Source organism: Arachis stenosperma, chromosome 1 (assembly GCF_014773155.1).
Source record: "Arachis stenosperma cultivar V10309 chromosome 1, arast.V10309.gnm1.PFL2, whole genome shotgun sequence".
Lineage (NCBI taxonomy): Eukaryota > Viridiplantae > Streptophyta > Magnoliopsida > Fabales > Fabaceae > Arachis > Arachis stenosperma.
Genome location: NC_080377.1, coordinates 5,885,071 through 5,901,897, shown reverse-complemented (window position 1 = coordinate 5,901,897; position 16,827 = coordinate 5,885,071). Strand labels below are relative to the sequence as shown.

The 16,827-nt window shown below is 36.3% G+C and overlaps 1 protein-coding gene across 1 annotated transcript; it reads right to left on the bottom strand.

Moving 5' to 3' along the window:
* Window positions 1-4,241: 4,241 nt before the first annotated feature.
* LOC130961847 (uncharacterized) lies at window positions 4,242-6,574 on the bottom strand. Its single transcript, XM_057887885.1, has 3 exons — window positions 6,402-6,574; window positions 5,765-6,056; window positions 4,242-4,412 (listed from the first exon to the last, which is right to left on the bottom strand). The coding sequence occupies exons 2-3, from the start codon at window positions 6,024-6,026 to the stop codon at window positions 4,405-4,407; spliced, it is 270 nt and encodes an 89-aa protein (XP_057743868.1). The 5' UTR covers window positions 6,027-6,056; window positions 6,402-6,574; the 3' UTR covers window positions 4,242-4,404.
* Window positions 6,575-16,827: the final 10,253 nt, after the last annotated feature.

Below are 16,827 nucleotides of genomic sequence, written 5' to 3'. Positions count from 1 at the left end.
ATATAATGCAATGCAAGACTAAACATGAAGGACAACCTTATATAAAGGTGTACACATATTCATACACATTGCTACAATGTCCTTTTAATTAGTTGGTTGAAGGAATACTTAAGAGGTAAGTTGTATATACATTGTAAAGTATAAATTAATCCAAAACAACAAAACCCAAAAGATGAGGACCATAAAAGTTCTGTTATATTTTTTACTTGTGTATCACATAAAGTAGTTATATCCATCAAACTAGGACACTTTTTGAAGCTAAGCTAGTTGTATATGTGTCTATGTGTTCTGGGGTTATGATATGTGTCTATTTTCTTTTTCTTTGGTCCACCTTCATATATGGTAAAGTACAACGATCTTCAAGCCACCAATATACGATATTATCCATTATTATATTGGTGAAATAATTAATGTATATGTATATTCAAAGACAAAAATGTTTGATAATAAAAAAATTAGAATTTGTCTTATTTAATTTTTATTAATTGCTGTAATTTTGATTATTTTTTTTTGTTTCTCTAACATAGTAAATTATACATGTATTATTGCTATAAAAAACATTGCCATTAGAACGTTATTAATTAATTGTTTAGAAATTAACCAATTTAAGTTGGTTAAATTATTAATTCATTTAATTTGTTCACTTAAGCATATATCGGATGTTTAAATTCCATTTTATTTATGCAGTTATTTATTGGCGAACAAAAAACTCTTGAATAAAATTCAGATTTAAGGTAGATTAATCTTTAATCTAAAAATTAATAAATAATTTGCTCTATTAGCTTAGTGAAAAGAGATAGCAGAGGTGGAGTTAGATGAAATATTAGAGGGAGGCCAAAAATATTTACACAATAAAATAACACTAAAATAAAATTTTAAGGGAGACTAAACTAAAATTTACATATAATTTACATGTAAAAAATTAAAATTAGCGGGGACGTTGCCGCCCCCTCCTTCTCTCCATGTAGCTCCGCCCCTGGGAGATAGAGATACTATTTATTGTGGGATTTAGATCCTCTAAATTTTGAATTTTATTTTAGAGAGTAAAGTGTGATCTCTCATCATTGATTTTATAGATGGGATCAAGAATAAATATAAAAGAGAAACTATCTAAAGATAGAAGATCACACTTTACTCTCTAAAATAAAATTCAAACTTTAGAGAAATCCTTTATTTTGTACTCTTAGAGTGCTACCTATGTTTATACTCATTGTAATTTGCAACCAAACCATATATTTGATAATAATTACATTGAATATCTTAATGGCTTAATTTTAAAATTGAATACAATGAGAGAATATTGAGAATTAATTTTTAGTTACCTGACATTACTCAATTTTAGTATTTAAGTTTATAATTTAGAATTTAGGATTTAAAATCTATAATTTAAAATAAATAAAATATTAAAAAAAATTGACACCTAGATTACTCTAATAATCTCCATAGAGAAAGCAAAAGACAAATTAAAAAAGACTTCTTTAATCAAGTGGGATATCGAATTAATTCACGGCATACAGATCGTGCGTCAATAGTTAAAACAATAACTCTTATCATTAAAACAAATTAAAAAGCAATATAAATATTTGTACATTATGAGAAAGAAACGTAGTTAACAAGTTGATTATTGTTATGGCTTTGCCGTTGAAGAAGTGCATGTGCATTAATGCACTAATATAGTATGCGACACATACATGCGACAATAGTATCAGGATGTTAATAACCCAACATAAGTTTTTATTTGGTGAACTATGGTTTTCAAGAACTGTTGAGATAATGAGATATAATAAATAGAGTTGGCACTTATCTGTGGCAACGGCACACATATATATATAATAATTACATCAAACAAGTTTCTTCCTGAAAGCTAAAGATTTTAAGAGTGGTTAGCAGTTCATATCAATAAAACTAAAGTTTCTTCACGTTGACCACTATATACATGTCGCTATTATTAAAAATATATATTATTTGTTATTTTTTCACGTTTACAAATATTTAACCTCTGTCGTTTTTGAGTCCAACATACTCATTTATCTCAGTTTTACCCTCTCCCAAAATGCTACTCCTATATGTAATGGTTGACAAAAACTATTGTTACGTCACAAGGCTATGAATTTTCACCACGTGAATAATGTCCTCTGTTCTTCTTGGTTATCTTATCATATCTGTAGGACCAAATATTTTTGTGCACACTAACACACACAAGGTTTTACCAAGTTACTTTTTGGTACATATAAAAGTATATAAGATTTATCAAAAATGCTACTCATACTCTAAAATCAACCATCAATATATTTGTGTATAAATATATATGTAATTTAATTTATTTTTAACGTATATTTATATTTTAACATATATTTTATAATAGTAACTAATTTTAGTATACACGTAGCATATATAGTCGAAGATTCATATATTCTCTCTTATGGATAAAACTGATAGACTTACTATTTTTATTATGATATAGAAATGGTGGGACATTCTTTACTTTGATTTGCACTATAAATAATATAAAATTATAAAGCCTCCTTCAGTATTTAGAATTTTATTTTTTGGAACATTTAAGTATGTATTTTGTATTGTTACTCATCTTACTACCTTAAATTTCGGCATAGTAACAACTAAACTCTCAATCATTTAAGTATCTTATGTGATCATATAGAATAATTCAATCAGTCACCAAAAAAAAATATAGAATAATTCAATTACAGTTAATCAAATAACATTATTATTATTTGTAGTAAGATGGTACCTCGGAGTAAGATCTATAAACCTTTAGAATTTGGTTGAGTTGAAAATTTTAAGTTGTGTCGTCGCGGCTTGATTTCTTAAATTAATTAGAAATTTCGATTATAATAGATAACATATAATCTGTAAAAGAATTAAAAAATTTCACCGTAGGATGCAATTTGACCAAATAAATGTGTTACTCTCTAAAAGAAGATACTAAAATAAGCATATGAGGCTGCATAAGTGATGCTCGCCCCAATCAATATTAATATAATCAAAACATAACTCCGCCAGATTCAAAAGAGTGATATTATATGCATTACCTTTATATACACATTTCTTGTACACTTTTCACTTATACTAATAAAAGCTATTGATAAAAATTGAGAAAGATAAAAATTTATGTTTTTAAATCATTGAGAAAATACACACAAAAAGCTGTAAAAATATCACTTTTCGTCTCAAAAATCTTGAAGTCGACATAAAATATGGGTGACACTAAATTTCCATGAAAATAGTCATCATAACATGTTAGTTGGAGAGCTGAAGAGAGCTTAGAGGAAAATTCTGCAAAATAAATAGCATGCATACGGGTGAATATTCACATGCAATTGTCTTATATGAAGGTGATAGCCGATAACCATTAGATGATTTGAGAAGTTTGACTAAATTGTCATCTAACGATTCTTAACTATTAATTTCACATGAAGACAACTGCATGTAAATTTTTACCATGCAATGATTATGAAACAAACTTAGAACAGAGAAAGGGACACAATGATTCTCAAAAGAAGGGGGGGATTCAGCAAAGATTGAACTGAGAATGACCAAGGAGAGAAGGTATAAGTCAAATAGAGGAAGAGATAGCAGGAAGCTTTATTGATGGTAAGTGTTTAAGCTTAATGTCTTGCTTAGGGAAGAGGAAACATATTGCACAAGTGGCGCATCAGGGAAGAAGAGACAGCATAAATGCATAAGAAAATTATAGAAATAAGGATTGCTGAATGAATGCAGAGTGGTTACTGACGAAAGAAAGTGTAGTAACAGAACTAACACAACATTAGACTGATAATACCCACATACCCCCTTTAAAATCCATTATTGATGCTGCTTGTGTGGGAAAAAAGAGGATTCGACACTCTCGCATATCATCTCGGCGGGAATTTCTGGGATACGCAAAGATTCTGATTGGGATCCCAGCATGACCCCGGCTGAGACGGTTGAGACACAAACTGATATCTCGTACAATCTCATCCTAGGTTGTTTTTGGGATGGGATGGGAACCCAAGATTCCACTGAGATTTTGCAAGATTAACTACTCTGTATGTTATATGGCAAAACTAGTTCAAGAATGTTACCACTTACCAAATCTACAATATATAATGTCACACACAAAATATGTCAAAATTAAAAAATAGCTTGTTTTAAAACATAAGAAATGTTGTATATATTTAAGCATCCCGGAAGTGCAATTGTGAAATATGATATAAACTCCAAAAAGAAAAATAAGAGTCTCACGTAATACCAGAGTTAATATTAGGAAACTTTATTCAGATAACAGTTTGAAGCAATACAAAACCAGCTGTCTGCAATGTCTCCATAAAAAACGGAACAGAAAATTCAATGAGGGAAATAAGAGGAATTCACAGTTTTCCACCAAAAGAACTTGTGACAATTTCATTTCCCTGCATTTAAAAGAGAAGAAATAATATATGAATGAATGCAGAAAATGTGAACATAAGAAAAATGCATAGAGATTCCAACTCAAAGTAGGAGCCTTCTTCATCAAGGAAAGTATATTTGCACCCTTGGTGGTCCAAGATTCTTTATAAATTTTATCCATTAAAAATTTAATCGATGGGTGAGATTAAAGCATTTTTATTATATAAAAATAACTTTATAAAACATACTTAATGAAATATTCAAAGAATACATTTAACTTCGTAATATCTATTTTATCCTTCTCTTTCACTACCCCTTGACTTCCCTCTTCCCCTTCGTCATGTCTATCTTGGCAAACTCATCTTCTTACCTTGTCCCTCGCTTCTGCCCCCTCCTCCTCCCACCTTTTTCTTCTTTTATAATCTTCCCTCAAAGAGAAAGAATCAAAAGAAAAAAGTAAAAAAAAAAAAAAAAAAACTAAAGGAACCTCGCATTCTAAGACAATACCATATCCCAACAAGCGACACAATCAAGAAATAAAAAATATACTTTTTGTTACGATGACTCCTCCCTCGACCCCAGTTAATATTTTGTTCTGAGTTACACCTCTTGATGCTTTAATTGATAACATACAAGACCCGTTTTGGATCTAAGTTGGTCTGCATCATTGTATATAACTAGCAGCCATGGAGATATAGTCATAACATGGATATTTTGCTCAATGTAGTGGCCTCTTCAAGGATCTTCCTAAGAAGTCCAAGGTTATTAATGTTCCAAGGTGCATAAAGAGGGATGGGATAAAATGGAAGAAATGGAAAAAGAAAGGACAAAAAAAAGTCATTTTTTGCTATAATTTTATATACTTTTATGAAAAGCACCAAGATCCTGATTTTAGATTTTGACATCTATGTCAGAACCCCTCAAAGTAAACCCCTCTCTCCAAACTTTTAGGTGAAGAAAACAGCTAGGTGAAAAGGATAAGCCGGCAGCTAAAATGGCAATACAGGAGAGGCAGCTTCACGTTCCAGAAATATAACCAATAGCATAGCATGTCTATACAAACAATGCATGCTTTACAGAAAGTTTGATAGTCCATGTACCATAGTAAACTGCAAATGAGCTAAGAGCAGCATCTTAAGGCTCAACCATTCACTCATTAAACAGAAATCATAAATGAAGTACCGTTCGATACGCAACACTTTATGTGCATCTACCTAACAATTTGAACCATTGGGATAAACAGTCGCATAACATTACCCCTTCAATTCTAATTCTACCTTAAAAATGGTTTAACCAAAATTCTATAGCAACACAAATGCAGAATGTTTATTAAAACATGGCAGTGTGGAAGTGATGAGAATTCATGATGGGATACCTGAGAATTGTTGGAGGGCGTCGTCGTAGGGGTCTCGGCGTCCTTCGACCTGGCTGATCTGGGCATCCCAAGCAAGCTGAGAGTTATGGCGCTCGAAGGTCCAAAAGCCATAGGGCCTCATTGGGAGACTCCACATCTCCTTGGTCTTGGCGCACCTGTCTTTCACGGCATATACATGCTCCCTGAACTTCTTATCCCTTTCCTCTGGATCTTCCATCATCTTCAGTACCAAGTGCCTCGCAAATTCCATTATGAATCCCATCTCTGTTCTCTTCTATTCTCTTTATATACACTATCACCACCACCAACAATAACAACAACAAAACAATCAACAACAAATCTCCTCATAAACCCTAACCTACTATGTAAATATGGAATAATCAATTCAATTGAATGTCAAACAAAATATAATCCACAAAGTAACTAGAAATTTCACATAATCTATCTACATATTCTAGAATTGATTAAATGAAATAAGAGACATCGTCACAATCATTTAAAACAAGTATGTCTGCAAAAAAAAAAAAAAAAAAAAAAAAAATCCTTAAGAGAAATGTTTGATCGCAATCAATAATATTATGTAGCTTCAGATTTGGGACTCGAAGAACTGAAGCAATAAACAGGAGCAGCGAAGAACCTCAACGTAATCAGAACAAGAAACTAGATCCGTCGATGGGGATTGAACTGGCTCTAAAATTGCTCGACTGAATGTTAGTGTTAGTTTTTTGTTTTTGGCTTGAGCAAGATAGGATTCTCTTTTTCTCTCTCTCTCTTTTCTTTTTTCCCAATTCCAGGGTTCTTGAAAAAATTATCATTTTTATTATTAAAAAATATTTAAATACAAAAATGTATTAAATAATTATATAAATTTTTTTATAATGTAATTTATTATTCAAATTATTTTAAGAAATAGATATTATAATTTTTATTTTGATAGTATGTTTATTCATAAATTTATACAAACACATAATATAAACAGTGAGGTATAAAATAACATAATCAAAATAGAAATAATAACATTATTCTCCTTATATATTTTACATTATTTCAATTTAATCGCTTAAATTTTATTTAAATTTTAAATGTTTGATGTTTGATTATATGATACTAAAGTAATGACAATAGATGATTTTTGCTGTATTTGTGGTCTTTATCCTGAATTTGTGTTTCATGTTTTTTGTGATTGTAAAGTTATGCACAAGACATAAAAAAGCATAGACAATTCATTGAGTATGGATGCATCTTTCAGTAAATCTCTTTATCCATGGCTCCTGAAAAAATCTATTGGCTCAATTCCACCATTAAAGTGTCTTTTGGCCCCTGATCTTAGTTTGCACAATGAATATCTTCTGGTTTTGGCGAAACAAGTTTATCTCTGAGACTAACCACTCTATACAAAAAGATTTTATTTGTTGGACAACTCTCCATCTAACTAAAAACTATCATTTTGCATAATTAGAATCTTTTCGAACTAAGAATAGAGTTTGTTTCTTTTTCAAGAAATAAATCATATGGGTGTCCCTGTCTCGTCATTTCTCAAATTAAATACTGATGATTCAATTACAAAAGAAGGAACTGCAACTTGCAATGATATCATAAAGGATCATGATGATAAGTTTTTGGCATATTTCAGTGCTAATTTAAATACTTGCTCTGTTACTTAAATTTAATTAGAAAAATTCTTCTTAAATTGAATTTGGCTATCAACCTTAGTATTTTTAACCTAAGTATTAAGGTGGATTCAAATTTTGTTGCGATTTACCACTTGAAAAATTCACTATGAATTCAGAAAAACAGATGCTTGTGTTGATTGATTGGCGGCACAGGGTTATAATATGCAGTTAGGATGCCATTTTTTCTTTAATTTACCTTCTGTTATTTCTTTTTATTTCATGACAGATGTCATTGGTATTTTTTTTTAGAGTTGTTTCTACGTAGTTTTCTTGGACTTTAGCCTCGTTTCTTATAAGAAAAAAGTAATTTTATCATTAAATATAAAACTTACTAAACAAAAAACAAAAAATCTAAAGAATTTAAAGTTCAGAAAATTGGTTTGAATTGGCCGGTTGAATCGCAAATGGATAAAAAATACGGTTCAAATTAAAGCTAAAATCAGAAATTTAAAAAACCGATGTTGAACCGTCGAACCGACCAAAAACAGGTCGATCGAACCGAACAAAAATCTGACCGGTTTTCTGAATTTTAGCAAAAATGGCGTCGTATTGTAATACCCGGTCTAACCGAAATTAATTAAATAATGAGTTAAGTAGGAGCGAATATGGTTGGAAGATTTGGCAATTGGAATTTGATGATTTCAATATGATATTTGGATTCAGTGAATTTTTCCGAGTCGGAAGACATAGTTTTCTGCGTAAAAGCGCGCAGTGGAATTTTGACCGGCAGTACCGGCTGAGACCTGTCTGGTGCTGCAGCTGAGAAAGTTGATTATGAGTAAATAGGATTAAGAAATGAGGAATTATGATTGGGGGAGGTAGAAATATTTGAAGTGTGATTTAAAGCGCTAATGTTAAAGGTTTTGGTTCAAAATTGGGCCAACGGACAAAAATAAGTGAACTGGGCCTAAGTGGGTCCAAGACCCAACATATATAAACATTAGTTATGAGCATTTCAGCTCATTTTTACCCTAAAAGAGGGTTGGGGCGCTGAAATTGAGAGGAGGGAAGAGAAGAGAGGAAAACCTAACTCTCTTTGATCTTCAAATCACCATAACTTGAGCTACGGAGCTCCGATTGACGAGCCGTTTGCGGCCACGCGTCGCTCTTCTCATCCTCTACATTTCTATCTAAGTTTTGTGGTGAGTATTCCATTCATCTCTGCCCAATTTTCGAAATTCCCCACTGTTACACGTTTTTGGGAAGTTAGTGTTGAAATCTTGTGATTTTGGGTGTTTATGGATACTCCAACATGGATTCTAAGTGGGTTATATCCCTACTTCATATGGGCTGAGGTAAGAAGTGCTCAAACCCTTGTGATTTGTCATTTTTATGAGCCCTAGGTTGATGTATGTATGTGATATTGGTTATGTTAGTGCATTTGATGGTTTTGGTGCACAATTGGGAGATTGGTGTTGCTTGTGGAGCTTTGGTGAGGCTTGGAGCTAAGGGTTGGTGGAGACTTCCATAGAAGAGGCTCAATTGATTTGGCTACAAGAGGTACGGTTTAAGTTTCATTTAAGTACCGTGTGTGTGATGAGAATTCCTAGGCTAGATGCCCCTAGGATTAAGTTTGGATTGTGTAAATGGTTGATGCTAATATGCATAGTTGGTATGTAATGTGAATTGATGATTGGGTTGAGAATTGTGTGGCCTTGTATGCTCGGTGTATTGAAAATTTGAAGTATTGGATAATGAGTATTAATTTGTGGTTTATGCATTTAAATTGTGAAATTGGGCCGGAGGCCGTATATTTTGGGCCGGAGGCCGGAAAGAGGTAAGAAAGGTAAGTTGATGTGTGCATTGTATGATGACACAAGTGATTGGATGAATTTCATATAATGAATATATGAATGATTGGGTTGGTTATTGAATAATGAGGTTTGAGGAGTTGAAGTGTGGAAATTGGTAAATTTTGGGTGAAATAGTATAGATGAGGTATTTTTGATTTTGGTTGAGATATATTATGTGATCATATATGTGAGTATGATTATTGGTGCCTTGATGGTATGTTAATGCATGAGAGATATGTATGTTGTGATATATGCTTGAGAAATGGTTGAGATTGATTTGGGGATGAAACCACGTGATAGTGGGTATGATATTGATCATGTATAATGATGGTTGAATCGAAATAGTATTGTTGGAAATTGGGATGAGGAAGGATGTATGACATGTTGATATGTTTGTAATTTAGCCATTTGTTTGAAATGGGTAAAGATGGTTATATGGCGGTTTGTGAATTGTGGTAAGGTGTTAATGTATGAGTTGAGGAGGCTTGATGTTGATTTTGGTATATTTTGATTGGTTTCAAAAAGGGTTGAAATTGGCATGTTTTGGTTGATTTTGAAAAGAGTTGAAAATGGTTTGTTTTGAAAATGGCACTTTGTGGTTTTATATGAAAAACATGGTTTTTGGGCATACTTTGACGGGACATAACTTGGACTACGGATCTTTGTTTTGTGCCAAATCTGTTTAGAAATGAAATTGGATCCGGGATGTCCATGCCGTTCGAAGAACGGGTGAAAAACGATTTAAAATGAGGAAGTTATGTCCGTCGGAAGATTGGGGGTTGAAGCTGTGAATTCTGCAGTTTTGTAACTTAGTAAAATTTTAGCAGAATAACCCCTTGCGCGTGGGCGCACTTGGCGCGTACGCGCCGATCTTTCAGAAAACGCCATCCACGCGTGCGCGTGATGTGCGCGGGCGCGCCGATAGTGCTGCACCCAATGCCCAGCCATTTTCCAGAGAGTTGTGCCAGAACTGTGCCAGCTTTGTGCCTGGGGCACGAGAGTATCCACGCGTACGCGTGGTTGATGCGTGCGCGTCGATTTGGCAAATTTTAATCCACGCGTTAGCGTGCATGACGCTTGCGCGTCGATGAGTTTTTAAGGACATCCACGCGTGCGCGTGGAGTACGCGTACGCGTGGCATTGTCTTCATGCCAAAGTTGATATTTGAGTTTTAAAAGCCAAATCTCATACTTCTAAGCCTCCGATCTCACCACTTATATCTTAAATATTTATGATATGCCTAGCTATTAGAAAAGGGCTAGTGAATGAGGTAACTTGCGAGTGAAGCAAGGGGAAAATGAATAATCAATAAGGATCATTGAGGATTATGTGAGATGTGGAGGATGGTGGTGGAAGTGCTTGTTATGCCATTGGCCGAAGGGCCGTAATTGCTTATGTATTGGCTGGTTCTGGATTGAACCGTGAGCCGGAATAGCTGTGTAAGCTATGATTATTGGCTGGTTCTGGATTGAACCGTGAGCCGGAATAGCTGTGTATGCTATGAATATTGGCTGGTTATGGATTTAACCGTGAGCCGGATGGCTGATATGGATGTTGATCCATGGATGAGAATTCATGCATGTTTATGCTGAATTATTGGTAATTGTGATTTGCACTTCCACTATCTGAGTTACGAGTTTCCCTGGGTAGTAGCAGTGGCTAGTCCACTTGCTCCGGGTGTGAGACGAAAAATGATGTTTATGATAAATGAGTTAATTATGGAGTTTTGAATGAATGTAACTCAGATACCTGGGTAGTAGCAAGGGTTGTGGTTCGTCCCGCTTGCTCCGGGTCAATGCTTGTGTTTTCTCTCTGGTTGTAAGGGTGACAGGGCACCGATACCCTCTAATGGCGACAGGGCGCATATACCCTCTAATGGCGACAGGGCGCAGATACCCTCTAATGGCGACAGGGCGCAGATACCCTCTAATGGCGACAGGGCGCATATACCCTCTAATGGCGACAGGGCGCAGATACCCTCTAATGATAATAATGCGCAACAGAGAGACTGTGCCCGGGTTAGCTACCGGACACGTCGGGTTGGCTTGATAACCGACAGATGATATCATCAGCCATAGGGCAGGCATTCATCATTTGCATATGTTTGAATTGTTTGGGTTTGCCTATTTGTTTTGGATTTCTATATCATATATGCTATGTTACCTGATTACATGCTACTTGTTCTACTTGTACCTTATTTGTGTATTACTTGTCCGTATTGCTTGTGTTTGTACAACTGAGAGATCCCTCATGATGGTGTTGGTGGATGATGGGGGCTGTTCTTGATGAGATGAATTGATAATGCGATTGCATAATGATGATGATTTTCGAATGAGATCATTTGAGCTCCCTGGGTAGACGCAGTGATGTGATTTCACTAGCTCCAGGCGAGGGCATGATGTATTGATATAGAGTTGCTGAGGCAGAATAACTGATGATGGTTTTGCTTATGATTCTGAGTCTGATTCGTGAAGGAATCAGCGAATTGGGAAATATGTGTAACATGAACTAGATTTAGTATCCCTTTACGACAGATGCCTACTTATGGATTAGTGAGAATCTAGGCTGGATACTTGGTGAAAAGGAGTTTAGGATGCTTAGTGAGTTTTTATTGCAGTGCATTGGATTTATTTGGCACTTTTACCGTACTGGGAACCCATGGGCCCGGGGTTCTCATTCCGTATATATCTCTTGTTTTTCAGATACAGGTTCAGGTGCTCAGAAGTGAGCTGCGGTTCGTCTGAGAGACGGCGAAGATATTTATTTTCTCTACTTTGTGTTTTGCTTAGAATCTCTCCACCTTTATTTTGAAAGGATTATATTATGTATTGAACTCTTTTGGAACTTGCCTATAGAGGCTCTTATGTTTCCTTTGGGAGAGATTAGGATGTACTGTTGTCAACTACTTTCATACTGTACCCTAGCCGGCCTAAACTTCGCGGGTCGCGACTAGTGGCTATTACTTATGTTATATATATCTATCCGTTATCTATCTCTTAATCTCCTTTATGCCTTGTCCGTTTATCGCTTTCGGCTTCACAGTTTAACTTTTCGTTGTCAAAACGTGAGTGATACGTCTTCGCGATTTTATTTCTACTCTTTTCAGGCTTCTCGATTAATACTCCTTTCGAAATTAACTACATTTATATATTAAAAATCCACCTGAGAGTCGTACCACCGTAATATCATTGACTTATGACTCGAGCATAAGGATTTGAATATTAGGGTGTTACATTATGGTATCAGAGCAGTTCGTCCTCGTGAGCCTGAGGGATGGAACTGCTTATGCTTCAATGCATAGTCTGAGTCTGTGCCTGTGCTAGTTAGGGTATCTAACCGATACATCTAGCATGAAGTCCATGAGTGTACCTTTGGTACTTTGAAGCACTATACTTCCGATATTGAGACTGATCAACTTGATATCGATTGTTTGGTGTGTATAGGAACCAGATGGCGCCTCGTGGACCCAGTCGGGGACGTGAGAGAGATCGTACTAGCACGCAGGAACCGGAAGTCAACCTGAATAACCCGGTAAACTTTATGGCGGCATTGGAGAATATGGCTGCTGCTATGCAAGCCACTGCGGAGGCTCTTGGGCAACAGATAAACAATAATGGCAATGGTGGAAGAGGAACTCAAGGCCCGATGACACTGGCAACTTTCTTAAAAGTTAATCCACCTAAGTTCAAGGGAACCACTAATCCGACTGAAGCTGACACTTGGTTTCAGGCCATGGAGCGAGCACTGCAAGCGCAGTTGGTGCCTGAAGAGCAGTGTGTTGAATTTGCTACCTATCTGCTCACGGAGGAAGCATCGCATTGGTGGCAAGGGGCTCGACGTCTCCTGCAGCAGGGGAATGATCCTATCACCTGGGGTGCCTTCCAAGTGGAATTTTATAAGAAGTACTTCCCGAATTCTGCTAGAACGGCCAAGGAACTTGAATTACTGCAACTGAAGCAGGGTACAATGTCCATATCTGAGTATACGGATAAATTTGAGGAGTTATTCAGGTTTTCTCGTATGTGTCAAGGAACCCCGGTAGACTTCGAGGAATGGAAGTGTATTAAGTATGAGGGAGGACTTCGAAGTGAAATCCTGAGCTCCGTTGGACCGATGGAGATTAGGGTCTTCTCCGAACTTGTAAACAAGAGCCGTATTGCTGAAGAATGTGTGAGGAAGGCTGTTGAGGCAAAGAATGACCATCGGGAGTCCCACCGCAGGGCGCACAATCAAGAGTACCCAACAAGGGGTCAAGAGTTTAAGAGAAGAGGATACCCACAACGTTTTCCCCAAAGGCGAAATGACCTTGCGACGAATAAAAATTCCCAAGGAAAAGGAAGGGAAAAACAAATAGTGGCTGCTTCGGATGTTTTGAGCTGTCAGAGATGTGGAGGTCATCATCCAAATAGACCGTGTCGTTATGGTTCGGGTTTGTGTTACAATTGCGGAAAGCTAGGACATTTGGTCAGAGATTGCCCACACAGGAAGGATCGGGAGACTGCCAGGTCCGATTCTCGTACCTGAGGTAATAAGAAAACTGATAACTTAATTCTTTACCACTTTAGATAATGCTGAAGGCTGGTATTCACTCATAATACATGGTCGAATGAACAATTATGATCTGTTCTAGATAACCCTAAGTTATCTTAATAGAAGGTTTGGTGAGCATAAATGATTAGGTAGGCCTTCAACGGAAAGCAACCTCAGAATGGAATGACTGGTGGGCGATGTTAAAGCCATCATTCGAGAACTCCGTGTCGAGGTAGATTGGGACCTTGCCATGGTTGTAGAGGAGTTGGACATGTGTCCTAGAAGCGTCCTAAGAAGGTCAACCGGAATACTACCAAGAGCCAACAACAAGGTCGTGTGTTCACTACAACAACGGGGGATACCGTTAGATCCGACAGTTTGGGAATTGGTAACAACGTGCTAAAGGTACGATTAAGTTGGTATGTGGTTTTGGCTATCATAGATAGAAATCTAGTGAATGCCAGTCATGCTAAGTTGTGGTTGAGTACTTGAGGAAGTAAGTGATAAAGCTCGTACTAGACGAGAGGTCAGAATAAAGCAACGGACACTTGTGGAAGCAGTAACACAGGATAGCTACGAATAAGAGTTGTAAAAGTTTAATAGTATATTATGTTTGAATACTAGAAGGGTTAAGAGGGTTACTGCAAGTAATGATCCCCAAATAATTGTAAATGATTGCGGCTGCGAGCTTTGATGGTTCTAAAGCGGATGAGGAAATTATCATTAATGCGCGATTGGATTTAGGTGATGAGAGAGTGCAAGTTGTGGTGTTGAGAGATGAGTACTGTGATGTTTGGTCATAGTGACCTTGGTTTTAGTTTGAGATTATAATGATTGATTTTGAAAGACGAATGTGAAAACCATTAAATCGAAATGCCGATGCGGTATTGGGATTGGTTTGAGGGAACCCGTGACGGGTGGTAAACTCCAATTTTTGGAGAGGTGCTGTTGAAATTTTTCCCAAGAATTTGAAGGAGTATTTGGTTATGTTTATGAAAATGATTTTTGATCTGAGTAACTTCAACAAAAGAGATGTGTCTCGAAAGCTTTTATAGATTTGTAAAGGAAAGCGGATTCTTAAGAGTTTGTCAGCTTGTTAGCACAAACTCGTTGGATTCTAAAACGAAGAAAGCTTTGATTGATATAGTGATGTGGGATGATGGCTATGATTAACGAATATGGCAATATTATTGATGACATGGTTTGAGATTTAATAAGGTGTGAGTTGATAAGACGGTAAAAGTAAGGAACGAGGCTGTTGGTCGGCGTTGAACAAATGACCGAGACCCTTGGAGATAGAGAAATCAGAGCGCGGCAACGGAAGCGCGTAGAGTAAAGGGATCTTGGAACTGTTATGTGTTTGATATAAAGGCATACTATGCTCGCGTACGTAGGGATGGATGGAATTTTCGAGGGCGAAAATTTCTGTTAGGGGGGTAGAATGTAATACCCGGTCTAACCGAAATTAATTAAATAATGAGTTAAGTAGGAGCGAATATGGTTGGAAGATTTGGCAATTGGAATTTGATGATTTCAATATGATATTTGGATTCAGTGAATTTTTCCGAGTCGGAAGACATAGTTTTCTGCGTAAAAGCGCGCAGTGGAATTTTGACCGGCAGTACCGGCTGAGACCTGTCTGGTGCTGCAGCTGAGAAAGTTGATTATGAGTAAATAGGATTAAGAAATGAGGAATTATGATTGGGGGAGGTAGAAATATTTGAAGTGTGATTTAAAGCGCTAATGTTAAAGGTTTTGGTTCAAAATTGGGCCAACGGACAAAAATAAGTGAACTGGGCCTAAGTGGGTCCAAGACCCAACATATATAAACATTAGTTATGAGCATTTCAGCTCATTTTTACCCTAAAAGAGGGTTGGGGCGCTGAAATTGAGAGGAGGGAAGAGAAGAGAGGAAAACCTAACTCTCTTTGATCTTCAAATCACCATAACTTGAGCTACGGAGCTCCGATTGACGAGCCGTTTGCGGCCACGCGTCGCTCTTCTCATCCTCTACATTTCTATCTAAGTTTTGTGGTGAGTATTCCATTCATCTCTGCCCAGTTTTCGAAATTCTCCACTGTTACACGTTTTTGGGAAGTTAGTGTTGAAATCTTGTGATTTTGGGTGTTTAGGGATACTCCAACATGGATTCTAAGTGGGTTATATCCCTACTTCATATGGGCTGAGGTAAGAAGTGCTCAAACCCTTGTGATTTGTCATTTTTATGAGCCCTAGGTTGATGTATGTATGTGATATTGGTTATGTTAGTGCATTTGATGGTTTTGGTGCACAATTGGGAGATTGGTGTTGCTTGTGGAGCTTTGGTGAGGCTTGGAGCTAAGGGTTGGTGGAGACTTCCATAGAAGAGGCTCAATTGATTTGGCTACAAGAGGTACGGTTTAAGTTTCATTTAAGTACCGTGTGTGTGATGAGAATTCCTAGGCTAGATGCCCCTAGGATTAAGTTTGGATTGTGTAAATGGTTGATGCTAATATGCATAGTTGGTATGTAATGTGAATTGATGATTGGGTTGAGAATTGTGTGGCCTTGTATGCTCGGTGTATTGAAAATTTGAAGTATTGGATAATGAGTATTAATTTGTGGTTTATGCATTTAAATTGTGAAATTGGGCCGGAGGCCGTATATTTTGGGCCGGAGGCCGGAAAGAGGTAAGGAAGGTAAGTTGATGTGTGCATTGTATGATGACACAAGTGATTGGATGAATTTCATATAATGAATATATGAATGATTGGGTTGGTTATTGAATAATGAGGTTTGAGGAGTTGAAGTGTGGAAATTGGTAAATTTGGGTGAAATAGTATAGATGAGGTATTTTTGATTTTGGTTGAGATATATTATGTGATCATATATGTGAGTATGATTATTGGTGCCTTGATGGTATGTTAATGCATGAGAGATATGTATGTTGTGATATATGCTTGAGAAATGGTTGAGATTGATTTGGGGATGAAACCACGTGATAGTGGGTATGATATTGATCATGTATAATGATGGTTGAATCGAAATAGTATTGTTGGAAATTGGGATGAGGAAGGATGTATGACAT

Coding starts and splice junctions, on each gene's coding strand:
- LOC130961847 (XM_057887885.1), bottom strand. CDS start 6,026: ATGGGATTCATAATGGAATTTGCGAGGCACTTGGTACTGAAGATGATG.